At 48.0% G+C, this 26,408-nt stretch overlaps 4 protein-coding genes across 4 annotated transcripts; 1 reads left to right on the top strand and 3 right to left on the bottom strand.

Moving 5' to 3' along the window:
• Positions 1-1,149: 1,149 nt before the first annotated feature.
• Positions 1,150-5,666, top strand: MYCGRDRAFT_9953 (uncharacterized protein; the record flags this gene model as incomplete). The annotated part of the gene is made up of 5 exons (XM_003852729.1): positions 1,150-1,381; positions 1,467-2,536; positions 2,587-3,385; positions 3,572-4,113; positions 4,470-5,666. Coding segments are annotated over 5 exons (3,840 nt in total), but the record flags the coding sequence as incomplete, so codon positions are not given.
• Positions 5,667-6,521: 855 nt separating this feature from the next.
• Positions 6,522-7,854, bottom strand: MYCGRDRAFT_92954 (uncharacterized protein; the record flags this gene model as incomplete). The annotated part of the gene is made up of 5 exons (XM_003851984.1): positions 6,522-6,854; positions 6,930-7,214; positions 7,271-7,408; positions 7,467-7,634; positions 7,690-7,854. The coding sequence occupies 5 exons, from the start codon at positions 7,852-7,854 to the stop codon at positions 6,522-6,524; spliced, it is 1,089 nt and encodes a 362-aa protein (XP_003852032.1).
• A 15,279-nt stretch (positions 7,855-23,133) lies between these two features.
• MYCGRDRAFT_24549 (uncharacterized protein) lies at positions 23,134-24,327 on the bottom strand (the record flags this gene model as incomplete). The annotated part of the gene is made up of 1 exon (XM_003851983.1): positions 23,134-24,327. A coding segment is annotated over one exon (1,194 nt), but the record flags the coding sequence as incomplete, so codon positions are not given.
• MYCGRDRAFT_104341 (uncharacterized protein) lies at positions 24,315-24,905 on the bottom strand (the record flags this gene model as incomplete). Its single annotated transcript, XM_003851982.1, has 1 exon — positions 24,315-24,905. A coding segment is annotated over one exon (438 nt), but the record flags the coding sequence as incomplete, so codon positions are not given.
• Between the last annotated feature and the right edge of the window lie 1,503 nt (positions 24,906-26,408).

Below are 26,408 nucleotides of genomic sequence, written 5' to 3'. Positions count from 1 at the left end.
AGAACGTCTTGCTGGAGGTATGCGTGCTATCTTCCTGGACGGAAGAGGGCGGAAAGGAGGTGGGTGGAGGAGATAGATGGGGTGTTCTACTTTGCGTATAACATGCTTACGATGATATTGCGTATATTAAGAAAGACTACGCTGGTGTATTGTCGTGTTGTGTTGAGAGGGTCGCAGAGTTCATTTTTGTGTCGTCGTTCTTGTGTGCTTCACTTCACATCTGGCTGTCACATGCAAATTCGATCGCGATAAGATCGACTTCTTCTACGATCCATGCCTGAGGCACATCACAAAGCTTTGCTGTACATTGATTGGCGACAACGACGCCTTTCACATTGTAGATGTGCCGATGCGTTTTGGGCAACGATGGTCGCTGTCGTAGGAATGTCGTCCATCTCAGCCTTGTCTTGCCTTGTGTCTTTTTAGCCTGAAATGGCCACCAGAAGAAGGGTCCGAGAGATCTAGATGCCACACGTGGCCGGACTGCCGGAGTGAAACCTTGTTGTTGGAGCTCGGTGTAAGAGCTTCCCTTGCTATGGAATCAAACGAAGAGAGGCTCGATAGAACAAGGCAAGCAGATCGTCACAACATGATATCGGAGAAACATCGACTCGACGGGAGCAAGCATACCACATCAATCCCGACGAAACTCCTCGTACAATCCTGCCGCGCGGCATCTTTCAGCCCATCGAAAGTCCATCAATCGATTGGGGCCGAACTTTGATGGCTGCGCCCCCCCCCCCCGGTCCACCCCACATTTTCATACGCCAATGGCGCGGCCACGGGCAAAGGCGTTTCGGTCGGTCGTCTCGAAGGATTGACCCTGCTGGCTGTTTCTGGGGAGCTGTTGAGATGGCTACTTCACCACCTTCTTCCTCTTCCACCTCCGCCTCAACCTCACTGTCGCTGTCGCCTACCCGCGTGCTCCCCTCCGCCAGCTCCCCGCCCTCCCACCGTCGCTACAACACCCCCACCATGTCCACCGCACGCTAAACCCCAATCCCACCCACAACGGCCGCCATCTCCTCGACAATGCCCGACCCGTCCGCCACCACCTGGGCCGAAGAAGAAGCCAAACACTCCTGGTTCAAGCGAACCATCCAACTCCCCGCGCAGCAAAAATACCAGCGATACTTCGTGGAACTCGTCTTGCGACAAAAACCTCTGCCACCATCGATTGACGGACGACATGTACCGCTGTGTCCGGCGAGTGACAAGGCGTTGATCGATGAGAGGAGAGGACATGCGTTCATTTCGAATTCGATTAGGAGTTCGAGGTATACGATCTATGACTTTGTGCCGAAACAGCTGTTTTTTCAGGTTACGAGGTTGAGTAACTTTTATTTCTTGTGTATTGGCGTACCACAAACGATACCGGCAAGTTTTTTTGAATCATTCAGCAGTCCGAGACTGTCGCGAAAGCAGGTCTCGGACAGCTTCAAGTCCTCAGAATCACTGCTGACCAGTTTGGCTGTCACAGGGACTCTCCACCACCGGAAACTACACGACGATTCTACCCTTGGCCTTCTTCATCATTTTGACGGTGATCAAAGAGGGATATGATGACTTTTGCCGGCACCGGATGGATGTGGTGGAGAACAATACCTTGGCTACAGTGCTTCGCGCAAAGAACAGTGCTGGATTCATCCTGACAAGAGATGGAATTCTGCAGAGATTGAGGAGTGCCATACCCAGAAGGTCCCTGCCGTGGCAATCCAAAAGCAAGGAACACGAAAAGGTCGAAGAGCACGAACTGGACGAAGACGACAGTTTTGCTTGGAGCAGAACAAAATGGCAGAACATCCGAGTTGGAGATGTGTTGAAACTGAAAAGAGACGATCCTATCCCTGCGGACATCATCCTGTTGAACAGCACAGGCGAGAACGGAGTGGCATACATTGAGACGATGGCGCTGGACGGCGAGACGAATCTTAAACCGAAACAAGCTCTCCCGATATTGTCAAACGTTTGCGGCACTGTCAGCGAGATCAAGCGTGCAGACGTGGAGTTCGTGCTGGAAGACCCAAATCCGAACTTGTACGACTTCAACGGGAAAGTCACGGTCCAAGGCAAGACTCTTCCATTGACCATGAACGAAGTCGTCTACCGCGGCAGCGTCCTCCGCAACACTACCCACGCCTACGGTTTGGTCATCAACACTGGCGAAGAGTGCAAGATTCGGATGAACGCCAACCACCATCCAACGGCCAAGATCCCACGACTCGAGAAATACGCCAATCAAGTCGTGCTCTCCTTGATCGTCTACGTCGTCTCACTCGCAGTCGGGTGTGCTGGCGGCTACCTCCTCTGGCACGAACGATACGAGAAGGAGGCGTGGTACTTGAAAGATGCGGCTCCGGAGTTCAAGCAGATCATTGTCGGATTCCTGATCATGTACAACAACATCATTCCGCTGGCGTTGTACATCAGTTTGGAGATTGTCAAGATTGGACAGATGTTGATGGTGCACGGCGATGTCAAGATGTACTGTGCCGAGAGCAATACGCCGATGACATGCAATACGAATACTATTCTGGTGGGTTGAGTAGGTTTTTGTGGATAGGAACATGGCTAACAATTTCGCAGGAGAACCTTGGCCAGATCAGCTATGTCTTGTCTGACAAGACTGGAACATTGACCGAGAATGTGATGCGCTTCCGAGGAATTAGTCTGGGAGGAATTGTCTGGATGCATGGGAACGACTCCCCGTTGCCAACACAGTCTCTGCCTCTCGACCGCGCACCAGACGTACGAGACATTATGGTCCCGGCGAAAGGAGGCAAGTCTAGTGCTGGACCAACCCCAGCGATTGTCATCGAAGAGCGCGAGATCACCAGCTCTGGTCCATCCTCCAGCGAGTCATCCTCAGAAATTCGCCATTCCTCCGCATACCGCCGATCAGAAAGCCGTTCCCGCCCCCAAGCCGAGCGAACAACTCAAGAACTCCTCCACCTCATCCACCACCAACCCACCTCCGCCCTCGCCCTCCAAGCCAAAGAATTCCTCCTCAGCCTCGCAATCTGCCACACCGCGCTTCCCGAAATCAAACCCAACGGCAAAACCGACTTCCAAGCCTCCTCGCCCGACGAAATCGCCCTCGTCCGCGCCGCTCAGGATCTGGGATATCTCCTTACCAATCGCTCCTCTCAGACGATTAGCTTAAGAGTGAGGAGCGCGGATGGGAAGGAGGTGGAGGAAGCGTATGAGATTTTGGAGGTGATTGAGTTTACGTCGAAGAGGAAGCGGATGAGTATTGTGGTGAGGTGTCCGGATGGGAGGGTTTGGTTGGTTTGTAAGGGGGCGGATAGTGCGGTTATTCCGAGATTGAGGCAGAAGGGGATGGCGGAGAGGGCGGAGGGGGAGGTGAGGAGGAGTGTTGACACAGGTAAGCAACCCAAGATCGTGGGCATACATCTCATCCGTTCTCCAGGTTGAGCTGCGCACACCAAGGCACTCAGGTGCACTTCGGCCGTGCAGTTCGAGCGGGATTGTGGAGATGGAAATTCGTCTCGGAGCCCTTCATCGTCCCGCTAACGTCTGCGACATCTGCTGACTTCTATCCCTCTTATAGCCCGCGATGCCGCTCGTCGAAGCGAACAGAACGAGAGGATTAGCTTCACTGGAGGTCGTCCAAGCCTCAACCTCATGCGCGGCCGCGGCGGAAACTCATTGGACATCCGCTCCGCCTCTCTCGATGCCCGACGATCTAAAAGCTTACGCCGCTCCCTCCACCTCCACCGCCCCACCCTCGAGATTCCTTCCACCTCCCGCCGCCCCAGCCCCAGCACCGACATCCGCCGCTCCCTCCAACAAGACCTCCACACCTTCGAGTCCGTCTCCGACGAAGTCATGTTCACCCGGTGTTTCGAGCACATCGACGCTTTCGCGAGCGAGGGACTCCGAACCCTGCTATTCGCGCACAAGTATCTCGAGGAAGGGGAGTATCTCGCGTGGAAGAAGGTTTATGCGGAAGCGAGCACGAGTTTGGTGGGGAGGGAGGGGAAGGTGGAGGCTGTGGGGGAGAGGATTGAGGGGGATTTGGGGTTGTTGGGGGCGAGTGCTATTGAGGATAAATTGCAGAGGGGGGTGCCGGAGACGGTGGAACGGTTGAGGGTGAGTTCATTTCTGATTTTGCGTGGTCGTGGGTGCCGTGCTTGTGCGGTGGACGGGCAGTGGACTTATCTGGCTGGATGGCTGTTGTCGTGGAGGCTTACTGGGCCGTACATGTACGGTGGTCGGTCAGCTGGCAAGACATGTCCGCCAGCATGTACAGCCAGGGTCCCGAGCCGTACATGTACGGTGGACGGACAGACCGCGTGGCACGCTTTCTAGCATGATCCGCCGGCGTCCTGTGCCGTACACGATGGGCGGCCAGGGGACGTGGAAAGCCTGCTAGCACGCCCTGCCAGCTTCCAGAAACCACATGCGAATCTTTCGAACACTTGAGCTGACCATACCTTCTCCTCTAGCGCGCCAACATCCGCATCTGGATGCTCACAGGCGACAAACGCGAGACCGCCATCAATATCGCCCACTCCGCGCGAATCTGTCAACCGACCTCCCACATCTCCATCCTCGACTCCACCAAACCCGACCTCTATACCCAACTCCGCTCCATCCCTCTCGATCCAACCCTCCACCGCGTCGTCGTCATCGACGGCCAGACCCTCTCCGCCATCACCGAGGACCCCGGGATGAAACACCATTTCTTCACAACCACAATCCCCACAACCGAAAGCGTTATTGTGTGCCGAGCGTCTCCAGCGCAGAAGGCGTTTATTGTTACTGCTATTCGTGCACGACTGCCTGGACTGACCCTTGCGATTGGAGATGGCGCCAACGACATCGCCATGATCCAAGCCGCCCACGTGGGCATCGGCCTCTCCGGCAAAGAAGGCCTGCAAGCCGCCCGCGTCGCCGACTTCTCCATCGCCCAATTCCGCTTCCTCCAACGCCTGCTCCTCGTGCACGGTCGATACCAATACCTCCGCACCGCGAAATTCATCCTTATGACCTTCTGGAAAGAAGTCTTCTTCTACATGGGTCAACTCATGTACTCGCGCTACGCAGGCTACACCGGCTCTTCTTTATACGAAGCCTGGTCGCTTACAGTCCTCAACACGCTCTTCACATCTCTCGCCGTCATCGTACCGGGAATCTTCGAGCAGGATCTCAAACCCACCACCCTCCTCGCCGTTCCCGAACTATACTCTTTCGGCCAACTCAACCGCGGCCTCAACCTACCCATGTGTAGCATGTGGATGATCCACGGCGTCGCGCAAGGGGCGGTGGTATGGGTCGTCGCGTGGGCGTTCTGGGGCGTGTTGCCATTCATGTCCGATCGGGGCACCTACGCTCTCGGACACCTCGTCTTCTCCCTCGGTATCATGTGGACGAACTATAAATGTCTGATCCTTGAGACGCGATACAAAACCCTCATTGTCGGTATCTCCTTCGCTATTACCACAGGCGGGTGGTGGGCTTGGTCCGGCTTCCTATCTGGGATTTACAACAATAACCTCTCCCCCTTCGACGTCAAAGGCGGTTTCCAACACGGCTTCGGCGCGGACTGGAATTGGTGGGCTACTTTAGTACTCGCATTTTCCCTCCTCGCTGTAGCGGAAGCAGGCTGGGCGGCTGCATGCAAGACGCTCGCGACGTGGGGGCTCGTGGTAAGACTACCTGGAGCGGGAGGGAGGGGTGAAGGGGAAGATGTAGGCAGCGTGCAGCTTTGGCAGGAGATGGAGAAGGATCGGGTCGTTGGGGAGAGGTTGAGGGAGATGGCTGGGAGTGAGGGGGAGGTTGATTGCGAGCGTGGGGGAAAGGGAGGGTTTGAGGAGGATGAAGAGGATGAGGATGTGGAGATCGGGAGGGGCAGGAGGCGGTGGAGGGCGAGGTGGAGATGGGGAAGGGGGGAGGTGGTTTTGACTTGATGAGGGATGAATTGAAATGATACCCCTTTTCCCCACTGTTTGGGGAGGTATGTGGAAATGTAGATATGGCATATGACAGGACATACGGCACAGAGAATTGTATGAAGCTTGATGAACTTTCGCAGCACCGGTCACATCGACCTCGTTGGCCTTGACGGGCGTGCGGCGCGAAAAGGCAGGGTGCTAGGACATTAGAAGCAGTTGCAATCGTGTTGGACGTGTATTGCCCCCGAAACGCATTAGCAGCAAGTCTCGACGCATGTCCCCGTGCAGGGGTTGCACAGTCTTGATATCGAGAACGGGGCCGACAAAAGAAAAGTCCCTACGCTATCGGTTCGTTGACACGCTTTCAAAAGGTCATGTGCGTGGGCATAGTCCTCCCAGGTCCGCTTGGTACTCCTAAACTCCAACTGTGTGGAAATTCAAAGCCATCCATCCATCAATCCATCAACTTTGACGCAAAAGTCGTAACAGGAAATATGTACATTTGGACGAATCCTTGCTGTCCTGTCATACATTTGTGTATTCATTTCAATTGTCAACGTCTCGTCACCCCATCCCCGCCTCCCCCGTTCCCGCTTCCCCTTTCTAAATCCTATACCTCCCCACCCGATTATTCGCCAACTCCGTAAACCAAATCGAATTATCCCTCCCCTCATAATGAATCGCAATATCCGCCGCGGGTGGCAAACTCGGCAGAATCCCACCTCCAATACCGCCCGTCAGATCCGTCGCCGGTTGCTGAATGGTCGTGAACTCGCCCGTCGAAGGCGTGATGTAGTTCAGCGTGTTGCGGGTCAGAGTGCTGTACCAGATATTCCCCTGCGCGTCGACGGTGTTTTCGATGGGGGTCGCGAGCAGGCGGGAGTCGGTATAGGTTTTGGTTGAGCCGGTGAGGATGTCGATGCGGCCGATGGAGTTCTGTAGCAGGGTTGTCGTCAGTACCAGTACGCTGGGTTATGAGTGTGTGTGTTTATGTGAGGAGATGGGACATACGGTTGCGATGGCGGTGAACCAGAGGTATCGGCCCTCGGTTTCGGCGCGCATGACGGATGGGGTGAAGAGGGATGGTGGGAGGGGGTATTCTTTGAAGGTGCCGTCGCTGGGGTTCAGGCGGCCGATTTTGTTGGCTAGCATTTCGGTGAACCAGACGCCGCCGTCGGAGGCGACGATGAGACCTAGTGGACCGGCGAGGGGGGTGGGGACGTTGTAGGTTGTGATTTCGTTGGTGGCGTAGTCGATGAGGTTGATTACGTTGCCGGTGGTTTGGGTGAAGTACATCTGTTGTCGGTGTCAGTATTGAGTTGCTTGAAGCGGTGGTGTTGGGATGAACGTACTCCTGTCTCGCCGGGCCAGGCGTCGTTGAAGGGCTGGAGGTTGCCCAGTGGGTTGCCGGTCTCAAGGACGGTCATCTCTTTGGTTGACGGGTCGAAGATGACGAACTCGTTGCGTTGGCCGGCGGCGGCGTAGATTTTCTGATGTCAATGGTCAGTACGTTGACGAAGAGAAACAAACAGCAGGTCTATCACTCACTCCATTCTTTCCTGGCTGCACGACGCAAGACAGAGCGACACGTCCAAGGACATCGCTGGGCAGGACGCTGGAGTTCAAAGGCTGGAGCTTGTACGGAATGTCGTACTCGTTCAGCTCGCCAGTATCACGATCGATCTGCACAATCTTGTTCGATGTGAATGTGTCGGCCTACATGAGAAGTCAATTTAGGCTCCATGGCTGTCTATCGAAGCATGAATCATACGTAGATCTTGCCATCCAGCCCAGTCGTCAAGTCGCAAGGCGAAGCAAGCGCCGTTTTGAGAGGGAAATAAGTGAACTTGTTTGCCTGCCTCTCCTCAATAGGTGAAGCACCAGCGATCGAGCTCAGCAGAGCGATGCCAGCGGTGAGAGAAGTAGAGGTGAACATGTTTGCGAATGGGATGGCGATCTTCAACTCACCCACAACATGGGAGAAACCACCTTATATATCGGCTCTCGCGGTAATCAGTCAAGCCCGGCTCAGTGGTTGCTTCGTCCGACTATACGCATCTGGGCATGGCTCTGTGCGGAGAAAGTGAAGATCCGAACGATTTGGACGTCACATTCGGTACTTGGCGAGGCTACTCTTTTAGAGCGCCACTCGTGCTGTGGAGGCGTCGTTCAGGGTCGCACCTGCATGGAGGCTTTGCGAGGTGTTGCTTGGGAACGCCGCAGATCTCCCGTGAAGCAAGATATTGAGACATCCAGACATGTCCGCCAGAAGATGCAACGACCACAACCGAATCACGAAGTCGCGATAGAGTCCATGCAGCTGATCAGACATCGCCAGTGCAGGTCGAAGAATGCGGAGAAACTGGCAAGGTTTCGACGAAGTGTGGAGGCGGAAAATGGCGTTTGTAGATCCCTTGGAGAACGCAATTGTGGCTTCGGCATGTTACCAACATGTCGTTAGGACGAGCGACTTGACAAATGCTCAAAGGCGAGAATATCCTTCTTGGGGCTACCGCTGGAAGCCCGTGGTCCTTCTTGCTGATGTTCTGCGCGAATGAAGTCTGCAGTCAGAGTCCGGCATAACCATCCACGAAGATCAACATACGGCTCCTGCCTGCGCAGCAAATAGACGTCGTTGTTCTCCCTCAGGCTTTCCGTGCTGCTTTGTGCTTTAGTCCTCCAGGCCTAGCACGAGCAGGCTGCATCTTGCCACGAGAATTTGACAGGGCAACGGGTCGTGCGCCTGGCCAAGATCGTTCTTGCTTCAGCGGCGTGTCGATCACATCCTCCCACGACCGGCAAAAGCGGGAAATGTCTCGTCCTTGTACATGCGTTCGTACGTAAGCTCACTCGTATACAGCGTTCGTACACAAGTCCTTGAGGCTCTCAGTAGGTTGTGGACTGGATAAGATGATTCGGCTCAAAAGGAGCACACGAGGACCGGTGCATGTTTGTGGAGAGGAGGAAGAGCAAATGTCGAGCTTGAGGGAGTCCAAAATGTTGTGGATCATTAGACTGACTATTAGTGAAGTGCACATGACTAGTGCTAAGGCATTCCTACACACAGATAGCTAAAGTAAGAATCTTATACTTAAGATTCTCTCTGCATAATAATATATACCTGCTAATTAGAGGTCTTCTTCTACTTAGCTTAAGTCTAATTATAACAGGTTATAAGCCCGGCGTAACTACTACATACTTAAGGAAGAATTGTCTGTTCTAAGCGCAGCTACTAGAACCTTACTATATACTATTTAGATAGTTAACTAGCGAGCCGAGAAAGAGCTAGTTATAACAATAGCCGCAATATAGGCTAATAAGTTTAAGACTACGAAGGAGAATAAAGTCCTAAGAAAGGGAAGTAACTTCTTAGACTAGTTAAGGATGCTTAAAGCAGCCCTTATAGACAAGGAGGTGTTAGGCTATATCTTTTATAATATTCCCTAGTGCCCTGCCTAACTAAAGCTAGGAATTAAAGTTAGATATCCCTCTCTACTAATTAAGGAGAGTACTACTTTATCCTCCTAGGCTCTAACTCCTTCCTAAAAAGAAGGAGGGGACACTCTAGTAATAGAACCTATTCTAATTAGTAGACTAAGACTAACTCCTCTCTAAGTCTAGCACAAGTATAACCTAATTGCATACGGGATTATTAGCAAAAGGATTAACTAATCTCTAAGGCCTAACTTTAGGGATATAGAGAAGACAGCTAAGGAACTATATAATACTATTGCAGCTACCTACAGGCCTGTTATAACTATAAACATTTATAATAGCCTAAGGATTCTTAGAATTAGTAATATTAAGATCTAAGGAACAAACACTTAGAAGTACTATAAGGACTTCTAGAAGTAGTATTATAAGTACATCTCTATAATAGAATAATACTCTAGGTCTAAGAACATTCTAGTCTTAAAACTTACCTTTAGTAATAAGCAGATTAGGCTATTCTTTATCTAGGGCCTCTACTATCTAAAATACCTAAGAAGCTAGAGACAATCCTATTATATTAAGAACATAACTCTTAAAGAGCTAATTACCTTATTAATTAAGGAACCTCCTCTACAGATATAGAGGACAGCAAGAGGATTTAGGGGTACTACAGTAGATAATAATTAGTATACTAAGTGTACCTATTATATCTATATAAATGCAGATTGCTTTAAGAAGCACCCTAATAAGGCCCTAAAGTCCTAGGTATATAAAGGAAAAGGAGGATCTAATAAGGACAAGAAGAAGTCCTAAGACAAGAGTAAGAGACATAATAAGAAGGGAGGAAAGGGTACTATAGCAATTAAGCCTATCTCCTCTTCTAATATAGGCTTAGGCTCTAATTTAGACAGCTTATTTACAGGAGCAGCAATTACTACCGCTAGAATACAAAGGAGTAACACTATTGTCTAGGATTCTAGTATATTATACTACTTCTTTAATAACAAGTCCTAGTTCTTAGACCTTAAACCCCTAAAAACCCTAATTAGGTTCTCTTAAGCTATTAGACAAAGCATAGTTACACACTTAGGAAGTGTAAGGATTATAATAAAGTATAAGGGGAATAAGTTAAACATTACCTTGCAAGATGTGTTATACTCTCCTAACTCTAATTATAACCTTATCTTAGTAGAGACTCTCTAGCTAAAGTGCAAGGTCTACCTAGACAGGCTATCTTTATACATTCTAAGGAATAACAAGAAGATAGGTAAGGTTTAGTCTACTTATAACGTTCTAATCCTCTAGAATGCAACTATCTCTCTCTTTAAGGGGAGTACTAAAGTTGCTTCTACAACTAATAGGAACATGTCCTATCTAGCCTTTGCTATACCTAAGGCTAATATAATAAGATAGTATTAGAGACTAGGCTATATAGGGAACAAGATTCTTAGTACAACAAAGGCTTAAGTCTAAGGACTTAAGCAGATTAATATATCTACACTTAAGTACTATAAGCTATACAAGCTTACAAGGTTATAGAGAGTAGTGTTAAGAACTCTAAGACTAACACCTTAATCCTTATTAGATAAGGTCTATATTAACATTATAGGACTAATCTTTCTACTAGACATCTTTAGATATAAGTACATCCTTATAATTACTAATACAAAGTTAAGAAGGAGATAGGCTATCTTCTGCAAGCTTAAATTACAAGCTGCACAAATTATTAAGAAATAGACTACTAAGGCATTTAACTAGTACAAAAAGATAGTTAAGATCTAGTTCTTAGATAGAGGAGGAGAGTTTAATAATAATAATCTAATTACATTTGCAGAGAATAAGGGACTAAGATAGGATTTCTTAGCTCCCTATACTCCTAAGCAAAATAGAATTGCAGAATTATCTAACAAGGTTATCCTTAATAAGGCAAGAGCAATAATAATTAACTCTAGCCTACCTCTTCCTCTCTAGAGTTTTACAGTTGCATATACAATCTTCCTTACTAATAGGCTAGTATGCCTATTAACTAATAAGATTCCTCTTTAGGAATTTAATTAAGATCTTAATACTAAAACTCTATATATTAATCTAACAAAGGTTAGGAGATTTAGATGCAGAGTATATCTGCATAATTAGGGGAGACCTAATTTATAGAAGTTTTATCCTAGAGCAGAGAAATACTAGAATCTAGGATTCTAGGAGAATACTTTAACTAACTATATAGTTTAGAAGTTTAAACTATCTGCCCTTACTAGGTTTTAGTACAAGATTGTAACCTCTCCTTATATAATACATAATAAGGATAAGGTATATAGTATAATACCTACTACCCTAGACTTCTAGGGGGAGAGTTTCCTATAACTAATATAACCTATTACTATAGAACAGGAAGTCTATACTATCTATACTAAGAATTAAGATTAGGGCTAGGATGCCTAAGGGCAAGATACCTAACCTCTTACTACTTCTTATCTTTAAGAAGTAGAGAACATATTTAATACTATATAGAGAGAGAGAAACTAAGCCTCCCTTTTAATATCTTAGGGGGAGCAAACATTAGGTTAGGACATATAGTCCTAGGATAACTAACATAAGTAGTCTAAGCCTAATTAGCTAGAGGCTACTAAGCATAAAGAAGCCTCCTAGCTAGCTTAGGGGGAGCATATTTCTAAGGAAACAGGAAGTCCTAAGGGATTCTAAGGAAGTCCTAAGGGATTCTAGGAGCAGGCTAATACCTTATTAACACAGCTACAACATTAAGCATTAGCAGAGAATTGCCCTAAAAGGGAAGACCTCTAAGATTATACTATAACTCCCTTCCTAGATATTTATATTATAGGAAAGAGGAAAGTAGGGAGAAGCCCTAAGAGACCTAAAAAATTAGGCAATAAAGCAAGTCCTAAAAGCTTAGGTATATTTAGACTCTTAAGAAGTAGAAGATTAGTTATAAGAAAAGACTATAGCAAGATCTAGAAGATAGGACTTAAAGCAACAAATCCTAATCTATCTAATCTTAAGATAGTTAAGGAAGCTCTCTCTAGATCTAACTATAAGGAATAGGAGAAAGCTATTATTAAGGAAGCTAAGTTACTTAAGTCTACAGGATGCCTTAAATAGAAACTTATTAGCACCCTCCCTAAGGGGAGAGTCCCTCTTATAGGGAAATAGGTCTTTAAGATTAAGGTACTCCTAGATAGAACTATAGAGAAGTATAAGGCTAGATAGACAGCTAGGGGATTTATATAAAGGAAGGGACTTAACTATATTAATACCTTTGCTCCTACCCTAAGAGCTACAATAAGGAGAATACTTCTGTCCCTCTTAGTTAACTTTAGCTAGAAGAGGAGATAAGTTAATATTAAGACTACATTCCTAAATCCAAACCTAGATAAGCAGATCTTTATTAAGCTACTAGAGGGAGCTTATCTCTTTAAGAAAGATGCCTATAAGTATATTATATATATTAAGAAAGGACTATATAGGCTTAAGTAGGCAGCTGCTCTCTAGCACTACGATACTATAGACACTCTCTAAAAGCTTAGTCTAACAAGAACTATTAGTAATGCTTGCCTCTTTTAAGGGAAAGGCATCCTTATTCTCCTTTATATAGATAACTTCCAGATCTTTAGATAGTTAGACTATAAGATTAATAAGCTAATTAAGGGATTAGAGCAGAAGTACATAATTAAGGTTATTAATACTAATATCTTTCTTAGACTTTACCTAAAGGAAGGGAAAGATAGCTCTATGTCTGTCTCTTAGGAACACTATTCTAGAGACAAACTTTAAGGACATAGTCTTAGTAATACAAAGAGTGTTAAGTACCCCCTTAATACCCTCCTTAAACCCCTTTAGGATAAGGGAATAATAAAGGACTATAATCTCTTTAACAAGATTATTAGGGAACTACAACATTTGTTAAACTATACTAGACTAGATATTAGTTTTGCTGTTAACTACTATGCAAGGTTCCTTTAGAACCTAGGACCTTTACATATTTAGGCAGCTAAATATATCTAGAGATATATTGCAGGCACAATTAACAAGTGCCTTATATATAGGAAAATAAAGGAGCAAATTTAGATTAAAGCATTCTTAGACTCTAACTTTGCTAGTAATCCTAGTATATCTAGGTCTACCTTAGGAATACTCTTTAAAATTGCAGGAGGCCTAGTTATCTAGAGATCTTAACTACAGAAAGAAGTAGTGCTATCTAGTACTAAGGCAGAGTACCTCTCTCTTACTAAGGCAATAAGAGAAGTAAATTAGGTAAGGAATCTTATTAATAAGCTCTAGCCCTTTACCTAGGCTAAAAGCATTTCTACTATCCTTATTAAAGTAGACAATTAATTAGCTATTAGCCTTATAGAAAACTATGCTAACTCTAAAAGATTAAGACATGTCTCTCTTAGGAACTATTACTATAGAGAGCAACATAACAAGGGGAGTATTAAGGTAGAGTTTGTAAGAACAGATATGCAGCTTGCAGACTATCTAACAAAACTAAAATCCCTAAATACTATCCTCTAATATATAGATCTATAAATCTAGCAAAAAGATACTTATATGTCTATGTTAGGCAGCTAATATAGATATATAAGAGAGGCTAATACAGGAATTGAACCTATAACCTTCTAATTTGTAGTTAGAAATTATACTACTAGACTAACTAGCCCTTAATAAGAAGAGGGAAATTGCTCTTAAATTTATGCCTTAATACCTACATTCCTACCTAAGAAGGATTCCCTCCCTAGAATTATACTATTTTATTTGTTACAAAACTAGGAAGCATAACACTTAGAACACTTATTTTATTCTTATTTATACAAAGGAAAGGAGGCGACTATATACCTCTACAAAAGCATCTAAGAAACTATAAGAAAAACACCTAGCTAAAGGAAAACTTTTCTATAAAAACCCAAAAGTATTAGAGCATGTCCTAGAACCTGCAGCCTGCCCCCCTAAAACTACTACTAAAAGACTAAGCTAATTCCCCTAGAATCTTAACTTAAAGCCTAAGAGAATATTAGTTTCTATTAGGGAAGAAGGGATTTTAAGGAGAATATACACAGGATGCTACATCGACATCCGCACTTCCATTGCACACCCAATATTGACCCGATCATCACCAAACACGCACCATTCGAAAGCCCTTATCAAGGCCGTTCCAACGAACCCGCATTCACCTCGCTGCCCTCAAAACCCACGCCGCTACTAGAGTTCAAAGATTCACCTTGTTGCCCCCTTTGGGGTGCAAATTTTGACCCTGAACTCCGGGATTTGGCCCCCACCTCCGAAACCTTATTCCGACCTCACCTCCCCCACACTCGAAATATTCCCTGTTTAGGGCAGTGCACAAGGAAGGTTCACAACCTGTACCACAACACAACACTACACTTCAACACACCACAACACAACCAATACGCCGCCGATTCGGACGCCGTGTAGCCCGTTTGAAAGCCCTCGACGAGAGCTTTTATTCTAGCTATCAAACGCCTGATTTGGTCGAATTCTGAAAGAGCCAAAGGCCAAACAAGAGCAGTGTCCCCAGGATACACAAACATACACATACACTCAGTTCTCTCTACACTAGAGTTACCTGTTGTCCTACGCCGCCGAGAGAGGAAGCTAAAGGAGCAGTGTAGTTTAGTAAGGACGAATTTGCACCTCTAGGGATTAGAGTAGTGGTACTAGCTGTATAGCTAGATACTCTGTATAGAGTATAGGCCTACCTTTCCCTAGAGACAAAGGTTGTCCCGAACCTGCTACAGCTACCCGCAGAACGCCTCTAAAGCCTGCTACAAAGACGCACGTTGCTGCAGGCCAGAGTACTTCCTAGAAGCAGAGGTATATTTATATATCTCTTCTCTCCTCTTTGAAGTATACCTTCTCCCACTTTGTATAGTAGGGAGAAGAGTGCCCTAGTGTCGCAAGTAGGCTAGGACCCGAACGCGATTGGAAATAGAGACGAACAAGCAGCCCTCTCGGCGTAAGACTGCTGAGCCTCTTTTCAAACAACAAACAACAACAACAAGACAATGTCTACCGAGACGGAAATGGAAATGACAGACGCAAGCTCAGCCCCTCAGACTCCAAAAGCTACGGCTAGAGGGGACGAGGAAGTTACGTTTGAGTCTCTCAAAACCCTGCCGTTGCCGGAGGAACTACTGAAAAGAACCGGCATTCCTTTTATACCTAGGAAAAGGCAAAACCCCTTCGAATTCAGTATCTCCCCGACTCGCAGCCCTTCTCTCGGAAAGAAACAAACACTCTCTTACACGCCCGCGAACGAGAAGATCCTACAAGCCCGACAGCTACTAGTCGAAGCGGCGGGGGATCTAGTCGGGTTTCTAGGAGAACAAACCCGGGTTCTCGACCTTCTCGAAGTCTTTCGGCACTTTACCGAGCGTACAGACTTTAGGACAACATCCCAAATCCTCGCAAAGCAAGTCTCGAACCTAGAAACGACAACAAAGAAACTAGCAGCACAGGCGAAGAAGCCTACTTTCGCAGACGTTGTTAAGGGAGACAGCGGATCCGCTACCTCTACCTCTACCTCCTCGACAACAAAGACAACACAACAACAACAACAACAACAACAACAACAACAGTGGACGACCGTCTCCCGGAGGGCTAGCAAGCCGAAAGAACAAGCAGAACCGATGCCTCTTATCCTTGTACCAAAGGATAAAGAGAAGGAACTCGACCAGATCGCAACCCGAGACAAAATCAACGACGCTCTTAAAGGCGAAGACCAAGAGCTAGCTGTCCTTGCGATAAAGAAATCATTTCGGGGTAACATTGTCCTAAACTTTGCAACAGAGAAAGCCCGCTAACGAACGATCGATAGCCTTACTAAGGTTACCGATATCGTAGGCGAGGCACGGGTAATAGAGGACTCTCTCTAGCACAAGGTCGTAGTCCACGGCGTCTCGACCGCGAACTTCAACACGCCAACAGGCCTACAGGACATTTAACGAGAAATTGAGACCTTTAATAGAGGTCTTAAACTCGCAGGCACCCCGATTTAGCTAACAAACGAAGAGAGAAGAAGGACTCTTACTAGGGCGACAGTTCTAGTAGGTTTTGCCACCGAGGAGGAGGCAAAAAGGGCTATTCAAAACCGTCTATACGTAGGCGCGGACAGCCTAAGAGTCGAGAAGGCGAAGGATCGTATACAACAGAAAGGGAGGCCCCTAGAACGTTCTACATGTTAGAACACTCTCTACGGATTTTCCACGTCAATCTTAACCGATCTATCGAGGCTACAGAGTCTACCTTAGACGTCGCGGTTAAGCAGAAAGCCGACCTTCTACTAGTCCAGGAACCGTGGACTATAGAAGACCCGATAACAGGCTACAAAGAGACGAGATCTATCGCACACCGGGAATACAACCAGCTATTCCCAACGACTACGGATTCGACGATCCGGCCAAGAACAATGCTATATATTAGCACAAGACTCAACGTCAATATCTCTCCTATTTTATTAGACGACAGCGACATACTTTCCTTTGTTATTTCAGACAAGAAGGGCAACAAGATCCAGATAGTTAATCTCTACAACGAGAAAGACCTTCGGGATACCGAGAACCCGCAAAACCGACGAACAACAGAGAGAATCCTCTACTCTCTACGCAACACGTTCCTTCCAAACACTCTACTAGTAGGAGACTTTAACCTTAGACACCCGTCCTAGGATCCGAGGGGAAAGGATACTACTAGCGCCCGCGAATTTATAGAGTGGATAGAAGACCAGGGCTTTACTCTATATAATACGATAGGTGTCGGGACCTTCTATAGGCCGCACCTAGACGCAGAGTCGGTCCTAGACCTTACGTTCACAAGAGGATCCTTATCTACGAAAGAAATCGATTGGAGAACGATTCCGACAGGCTCAGACCATAAGGCTATATCTATAGACCTTATTAGCGCGCAAGATCGAGCCCAACAGAAGAAAGTAGTTCTAGATATAGCTTCCGCGGATTGGGAACTGTTTACAGATCTCCTAATAAGCAAGGCGACGTCTATTAACTATACGAACTCCCTCGACGACATCGCAGACTCCTTTACCTCGTGTATTACCGAATCGATGCGGGGAGCAATCCCAGAGAAAGTAGTACACGCCTGCGCAAAACCTTAGTGGAATAAAGAGCTACGCACGCTACGCCGTACAATGTCTAGAACATATAGACAGACCTTTACCGACGGACGTACGCCGACGCTTAACGAGAAAGAGGCGTACACGAAAGCGAGAAACGAGTACTTCCAAGCTATTAAAACAGCTAAGAAGAACCACTAGAACGCTTTCCTCGAAAAAGAAGACTCGAAATCTATCTTTAAAGCTATGTCCTATACTAAGAATAGCAGCCGAAGACAGATACCTACGATAAACAACGAAGATTCTTTCGAGGGGAAATGTAAGGCCTTCTCCGAAGCCTTATTTCCGCGCCCTCCTGCCGAGGAACCCCTGCCTAGCCGTTAGGAAGCGTATACAGCCGGGGATTGGGGCTGGACTATGCTAACCGAAGAGGAACTTACTGCCGCCTATAGTACGAAGATAGTAAAAGGAAAAACGCCGGGCCCAGACGGCATTACGCAAGCTATTATTAGTAAAGCGTACGGCGCTATTCCTATTACCTTTCTACGTATATACAGTAGGCTACTCGACGAAGGACACCACCCCCGATGCTGGAAAGTTGCGACAGGCGTAGTTCTAGTAAAGCCGGGAAAGCTAGACTATTCGGTCCCTAAGGCCTACCGAGTTATCTCTCTCCTAAACTGTCTCGGCAAGATTAGCGAGAGAATACTTGCAAAACGCCTAGGGATTATCGCAGAGACGAAGCCCCTTCTACACGACTCGCAGTTAGGAGGGCGAAAGAAGAAATCGGCTATCGATACGGTGCTTCTCTTAACGAACGAAATCGAGGAGAATCGAAGAAAGAAAAAGAAGACTTCGGTTATCTTCCTCGACGTAAGAGGAGCATACGACTACGTTGCAAAGAACCGACTGTTAAGAATAATAATCCAGTTAAGGCTTCCGCACAGCCTTATACGTTGGGTTCAGTCGTTTATAAGCAATAGACGCCTACGAATAGCATTCGACGGACAGATACAGGAATTCCAGGACGTAGAGATCGGCGTTCCGCAAGGCAGCCCGATGTCTCCTATCCTCTTTCTTATCTATACGCGCGACATATTCTTCTCGCTACAAGGAGTTACTCCTAGTTCCTACGTCGACGACATTAGACTATCTACCTCGTCTACGTCCCTTAAGAAGAACTCTAAGGTACTAGAACGTGAGGCAAGAAGGCTAATAGACCTAGGAAAGAAGAACTCGATTGCTTTCGACCTAGCAAAGACAGACCTAGTACACTTCTTAAAAGGGAAAGGGTCCGATTGCCCGGTAATTCTTCCAAACGGCGATATTGTTCGCCCGGCAAAGAAAGCGATAAGGTAGCTTGGGATTTGGCTAGACGCCGGTCTTACCTTTAAGGAGCACATTGCAATAAGATCGGCTCAAGCACAAGCGGCATTCTATCGATTAGAAAGACTAGCAAATACCGAACGCGGTCTGTCTTCTATATCGTTAAGAAAGATCTACCTAGCCTGCGTTACTACAATAGCAGACTACGGGGCCCCGGTTTGGTGGCGGTCGAAAAAGAGCATAAAACCTCTAGTATCTCTACAAAGTAAAGCTTGTAGGAAGATCCTAGGCGTTTTCCGTACCGCCCCAAACGTCCCGTCCGAAGTAGAGTCAAATCTCTTCCCCCCGGATCTACGCCTAGAGAGACAGTCAATTTTATACTCTCTACGCGCAGCAAAGCTACCCGAAAACCACCCCGTAAGACTCGCTATCCAAAGCGCGCCTTCTAATACGCGAGAAGTCCAACACGAGGACTCGAGAGAGATACTTCCGCAAAAACGACAGAGAACACAGATACAACTACTCTGTTATCGACTCCGACAATACAAGCATTTCGTAGAACACGAGAGGGCTAACTACGCAAAAGACGATCTCTTTAGCGTCTGGAAAACCCGATACGAAATAGCAAGACAACGGGAGATTAATAAGGTACCTAGGAATACAAATAGCTACCTTAGTCGATTTCCATGGAGCTCGCCAGGAAAACATAGAATAGGAGGAAGACGTGCTTTAACTAGTGCCTTCTATACTATCCTATTAGGACACGGATACCTAAAGTCCTATCTCTATCGCTTTGGACACGCAACGACGCCAGACTGCCCTTGCGGACGACGAGAAACAGCAGAACACCTCGTATGTAGCTGCCCTATCTACGATGTATTTAGGCCACTACCGCTACGACAAGCACAATCTCTGCTAGAAATAGTAGAAGATAAGGAACTCCGGAAACACCTTACTACCTTTCTCTCGGACACAAAGATTGCTTCTAGGTCCTGGCACCTAGCAAGAGGCGAAGACGAGACCGTCTAGCCTACACTCCTTTTACTTTTACTTTTCCTTATTTGTCTTTCTTTAAAGTCCTTCGATACTAGCTTGCTACTATCCTAGGCACGGGTCTTTCCCTAAGGTCAAGAGATACGAGAGAACAACGATTGTACATAGATAGACTGCTGTCGCGAGACAGCCGTCCTACATAGTCATAGACTCATACAGGACGTAAATGGAACAAACAAACAAACAAACAAACAAACAATACACAGGATGCTATACTACTAACTACTACTTTATCTCTGCCTTATTAGAGCTTAACATTTAGCTAAGAGGAGTCTAGTTATAGTATAACACAAATCCCTAAGGATTAGGAGTTATTAGACTAGGGTAGTTTTCTACTAGGAAGGCCTACTCCCTTAGGTTATATAGCTCCTCTATTACTATATTAATAAGGTCTGTAGTAAGGAGATCCTTATTAAGCTTAGCTATAAACCTATTAAAGCAAGCTACAAAAGAGAAGGGACCCTAAGCCTTAACATTTACTCTATTATAGTATCTATTTATCTCTCCTCTAATAAGTTAATATATAGTCTAATATGCTATAGAACTATCTTTGTAAATCTATAGGAGATCTCTACTACTAATAGCTCTTGCTTTATTAATAACTTACTAGAAGGTTTTCCTATAGACAGAGAAAGCTACTCTTCTTCTAGAAGCTATAGCTAATAATATAGATTATATTATTAATAGCTATAAGGGATAGATAATAGATTAGCTAATAAATTAGCTAAATAGATAAGAGGTGTAGATTATAAAGTAGAGGAATAAAAAAGCTAGAAGAAGATACTTTTTAACAAGCTAAAGCCGAGCATTAGCTACGTAGTAGGTAAATACCTGCTATATTTAGGTAACAGACAGCTTGTAATAATGCAGCTGCTAATAGGGGAGTGTTGTAGATTATTAGACTAACTATTAGTAAAGTGCACGTAACTAGTGCTAAGGCATTCCTACACACAGATAGCTAAAGTAAGAATCTCACACTTAAGATTCTCTCTGCATAACAATATATACCTGCTAATCAGAGGTCTTCTTCTACTCAGCTTAAGTCCAATCACAACACAAAACCCAATCCAATCCGATGATGACTAAGCGGTCTAAAATTTAAGCCTCAGGCATCCAGCGAAGAACTTCAAGTTCTTGCTCAACGACGCCCTTGAGTTGGATGGCACACGGGAGCTACTTCTTGAACGTTAGAGCATCACTACCAACCACGAAAGTGTACTGATTGCAACACGCAAGAATACCGTGAAGTTCTCCGCACAGGAACTGTCGTCAAAGCATGAAATGGTTCCTAACTTCTCTTCAATTCCGTCTCGCCAGAGGCAGGATATACCTTGGTGGGAACCTTCCGGGGCCATTCCTGTGTGTACAAAACAGGTCGGAGACTTGCATACCGCAGCTCTGCTTGGGCCCGCAGGAGCCAGTGCTTACGCTGAAAGATAATTCAGTCGACGACCGGGGACAGATGCGGACTCATGCTTTGGCGACACTCTTTGGGGGACAGTGGCATCATTCTCAAGAGGGCTGATACTGATCCCTGCTTCAGGTACAGAACTCGTCTATCCATCCAGATATCGACCAATGGAGGGTCTTTCAGTCCTCCAACTTCGATTCGATCAATGCAACGACGTGTCCAAGCGACGGGAGATTGAGTTTGCAATAGAACATCAAGGTAGTCGTCGAATATGGGCAATGTTTCACATTGTGAGACATTTGGGACTTGAATCTACTTGGATTGGCGATGAACTGCTTTGGATCTAATGGAGGACGCTGTCCTCATTAGTAGAACTAAATGAATTGGTTTCCATAGGTTGATTAGAAACAATCCCGGATCTAACGCCCTCCACGCCAACAAGCTCAATGTCTCCCAACATGACAAGGCTTAAGAACTATACAAGACACGGAGATACTCGCTGCAAAGACGACCTTGATGATCGAGGTATAGGGAGGTGTAACGCTACATATACACCCACGAATACCGCTCTGCAAGAGAGGAGACTAGTGCACATATATACACCCCAGCAGCACCATCAGCTCGCAACTCTACCGCTGGCTAAGCGTCAATCCAACGATTTCTCAAGAGCAACAAAGCACTCTCATCTCAAGATTATCAGGCAGCTCCACACCGCCCCGACCGAAACTCCAGAGTAACCAACCTCGAGGCAGCACACACTCGCATCCCCTCCACGATGAAGCCATCTCCATCCCTAGCCTCAACCATACTCACAGCCACCCTCCTCCTCCTCCTCCTCCTCACCGCGGTCACCGTCGTGGCCAAACACTGCGACAGCTTCAAAAACGTCTGCTACTACACCGGCGCCGACGGGAAACTCGCTTGCATCAACCTGCCTATCAACCAACCCTTCGGTAATGGCAACTATTGCTACGACCGAGTGGTGTTCTGGCAATGTCGCTGCAATCTGCCCGGGGCGGATATTCACTGTCGCACGAAATGTCCCCATTAAGCGTAAGCCTAGGCGCCCCCCGCGCCGGAAACGTCGGAGTCAAAAAAATGGGACGGCCAAATGTTCCTAGATAGACAAGTTGGAGGATGGTAATTGATAAAAAAGGGCGTGCAGACTGCTTGGAAGGGCGATAGGGAGTAGTGGTGGACTGGAAGGGAATAGGACCTTATGTTGCGATGAGGAATGAAGTCTGTCGCTCCGCACCGACGCCGTATTCCTGCCATTGTGATCGTGATGTCGATTGGGAGAGGCAACAAAGTTCCGTTGAGCGTAGCTACCTTATATACTCGGTCTTTGCAGCGACTTGCCCCAGACAAGCGAGGCAAGATTAGGTTTGCAAAAGGAAACGAGCATCTCGTCGCGAAATCTGGCCAGTGTCGTGCAAATGACGAGGTCCACAGCAGGCTGATGAGAGTCGCGGTTTGGCTGCATGATGGGCGGCACGCTTCGAAATAAGCCTGGAATCCTCTCGACACCTTCTTCTAGCAGCACTATTGGCTGCTGCTTATTCTACTAGTTGGAAAACAGCGGTATGAAACGGGCCATCCCACGAGCCACTGCTATAGAGGTCGTCGACGGATTTCCTCATTTCGTAAGTCTGTCCATGCTAGGAAGGCACGACAGTAGGGGGAATGACGATCAAGGCGAAGAGGAGAAGGACGCAGGGCGGAGCAGATGTGCGAGAAGATGTGTGATACATCTCCATCTGCTATACCGTCCTCCTTCCATGCTGTCTAAATGCTACGCTATGCTGTTTGCCAACACCATGACCCCGCAGCCCTTACTTCATCATCAACGCCTCCCTCCACTTCTGCGTCCCCGGCCACAAAATCTCACCCTCACATCTCGGCATCGTCCCCGCAAATGCCTCCATGCGACTCTTCATCCATCCCGCCTGACTCCCTTCCTTCGCACTGCCTAGTCGTGGGGATGGACTCGTTAAACACCTCCCCTCAATCAGCCTCCCCTCGATCGGCCTCCCTGTGGTCGGGATGAAAGTATACTGCACGCACGACCCGTCTTGCTCGCAGAGGCGGGCGCAAGCTGCGAGGTCCTGGATGCCCGTCGTCTCCTGCGAACCAGGTGAAGAAGGGGAAGTATTCTCCCAGCCTTGCCGGCGATCGGAGACACGCGGTAAGACATATTCTTGATAGACATCCCGCCATCTCATCCCCCTGCCCATATCCCCCTTCGTGCTCAAAATCCACTTCTGCTCAAACTCCCACATCTCCCGCACCTCGTCCGCGCTCAAATGATGAAACGACACCGTCGGCGCACACCACCGTCCCTTCCCCTCTTCCTCTCCAAACTCCACATCCCCAATCCCCCGTCCCTGCCACGTCGGCGCCGCCCCCATCACGCTGACCCCCGCTTTCGCCATCGCGAGACCCAGCACCGCGTCCCCCGCCCAGTGATTATCCGTCACGAGTTCCCAATGCGCTTGTTCGGACTGGTACAATTCCACGACGGCGGACATGGCGGCGTGGGAGATGGCGAATCCGGACCCGCCGTGGGTGAAGTGCGTGTCGCCGATGAGGGTGTCGGCGCCCATGTAGAATTTTTCTTTTGATGGATTGGGGAGGGAGGAGAGGTGGGAGAGGGCGGATTGGAAGAAGAGGTAGGTGTCTGTTTCGAGGAAGATGTACCATTTTTTGGAAGGGTGGAGGGTGTAGGTTGCGGCGAGCATGGGGAGGAATTTCCATTTGTCGAGTTTCCAGCCGGGGTTGGAGGCGTGGCCGGTGCCGTTGGGGTCGGCCATACCCCCTGGTCCAGCGAGTTCAGACCCATCGAGGGCTTCTCTGCCGTTCTGTTTCAGACGCCGCCAGAGGTGGAAGTCCGGGTGTGTGGCTTGAATGGCTGGGGAGACGGAGGCGAGGGCGTCGAGGATGGTGGCGTTGTGGAAGTTTTCGGCGTGGTCGGAGAAGATGAGGGAGTGAGGGTAGCAGCGGAGAGTGGTGGTTGTGTGGATGGGGAATTTGGAGGCGATTTCGGTGGAGCCGGTTTTGAGGATTATGACCGTGTCTTGGGCGAGAGGGGAGAGAGCGAGGCAGGGTGGGGAGGTAGAGTCGAAGGCCGGGGAGGGAGAGGGAGTGGAGGGGGAGAGGGTGGTATGTGGTAGGGAGTTGGAGGGTTGGGTGTGAGGGTCAGGTGAGGAGTCTGAAGCTGAGGGCGCTACCGGAGCTGTGTATATGGGTGGAGGAGCCCTCGATTCATCGAAGAGTATCGGAACGGGGTTGACGACAGGTAAAGAAGAGTGATCTGGTCGTGTGCCTTCAAGCTTGGACTCATGAATGAAGGCAGAGTCGTAATGAGCGGCCGGCGGCTCATTCGGGCTTGGTTTCGTGTGAAGGAGCTCCTGTACTGAAAGCAGAGACTCGCGATGTGTGTAGAAAAGTATGAAGAATATGAAGGGAAATGCAAGGAGAAGAAATGAAGCTCTGTAACGAGTGGGCGCCAACATTTTGATGGCAAGGAAGACCGTCGAGGTCTGGAGATGGTATGAAGAAAAATGCCGTTCTCAAAGTGTATGGCAAGTTCAATGCATGACTGTCCTGCTGGGACGACGTTCTCGTGGTCGCGGAAGGAAACGCAGCAGATGCTGTGAGATGGAATTACTAGTAGGGGGAACGCTGAAAAGAATGGGTAGAGAAGGAGGCAAAGAAGACGCAACAAGAAGATCTCCGTATACGCAAATGTAAGCCATCGTCCAGGCCGCGAGTCCTCCAACAACCGTTCTCAGCAGAAAGTTGCGTCCGCCGTTTCTGATAGGACGCAAGGCTGAGAATGGTTCGTAGGAAGCAGATCCGCGTTGGTCGTCTTTCGCGTGTGAGTGGCCGGAGCCGACGCCAGTCACGCCAGTCACGCCATGGCACTAGATGCGGGAGGCGTTTGTGCTGATCCTTCGATGGGGGAAAAGAAAGGAGAAGGGATATATGTGGGGGAAGAAATGGTTTGCCAGTCATGACCGACGCTGTGATCCTGGGGCGAGATGCTTGAGAAAGCGTCGCGGCCATTTGAGATTGTGATGCACATTCGATGTCGTAGATGGGAGAAAAGGAGAAAAGTTCGAGACCAGCGGATGTCGTTTTTTGGTCCCCCGAATTTTCGGGCGCCCTCTCAACCAAGCTTTTCGTGGCTCCAATCTCGGTAAACTGAAATAGCAGCAGGATCACGCTACCTAGGTAGTCTCCTGTCGTTCAACGGACGACATCGAAGTCTCGTGGAGACTCCGTGTCGATAGAAGCCCAAAGGGGTTCGTGCATGCTGATGATGATGATGATGATGATGATGCGAAGGGATGGAGTTCGGCAAGATCTGGAGGAATTCGCCCAAGCCACGTCGGCAGGTTTTGGACCCCGGAGACTTACCGAACGCTCTCCCTGTGGATAAAGTGCCATGCGTACGGATATCATCAATTGAGCAGAAAGAGCCGTAAAGAAGATGGCACCGTATCCAGGAAGATCCGAACGACGACGACCTCGATTAACATCCAAAGCGAGTCCGGGAGATGAGGACCTCGATCGAAGACCGCGTTGCCAAATCATCCTGTCGCAAACACAGTTGAAAGATATCATTCATTCATATACCCATAAAGCCGTTGGAAAATGCCATCCCGCTCTCCCAAACACCACAAATGTGCACACTGCACCGCAATGCACCAACCCATCTCATCGACCCAAACTCCCATTGCATGCACTCCTCCTCTATCCACTACCTCCGCAACCTTCACTCCTCAACAACCCTCTCCTTCCCCTTCCCCTTCACCTCCATCCCCTCACCCTTCCCCATCGGCTGAAACCACTCCTCCCCCTCCTCAACCTGCGGCATCAAAACACCACTCTTCCTCTTCAACCCGTCCTTCACCGGCGTGACCCCTCTATCCTCCTCCTCCTCTTCCTCTTCCTCCTCAACCACCAATCCATACCCTCCTGCACTCCCACTCCCACTCCTCGCTCTCATCGAATTACTTCGACTCGCCAATCCGGCGCTATGACTAGCACTCGGTCCCAATCCTGCAACAGGGAGTAGGAGACCTGAAGACACATTCCTCGTTGAACCACCCGTGCCCGCGCGAGGACGCATCGTCGGCGGCGGAACGGCGGAGATCGGGAGGTG

This window comes from Zymoseptoria tritici, chromosome 5, assembly GCF_000219625.1.
Source record: "Zymoseptoria tritici IPO323 chromosome 5, whole genome shotgun sequence".
Taxonomy (NCBI): domain Eukaryota; kingdom Fungi; phylum Ascomycota; class Dothideomycetes; order Mycosphaerellales; family Mycosphaerellaceae; genus Zymoseptoria; species Zymoseptoria tritici.
Note: the sequence above shows the minus strand (reverse complement) of the source record. Positions and strands in the feature narration are given on the sequence as shown.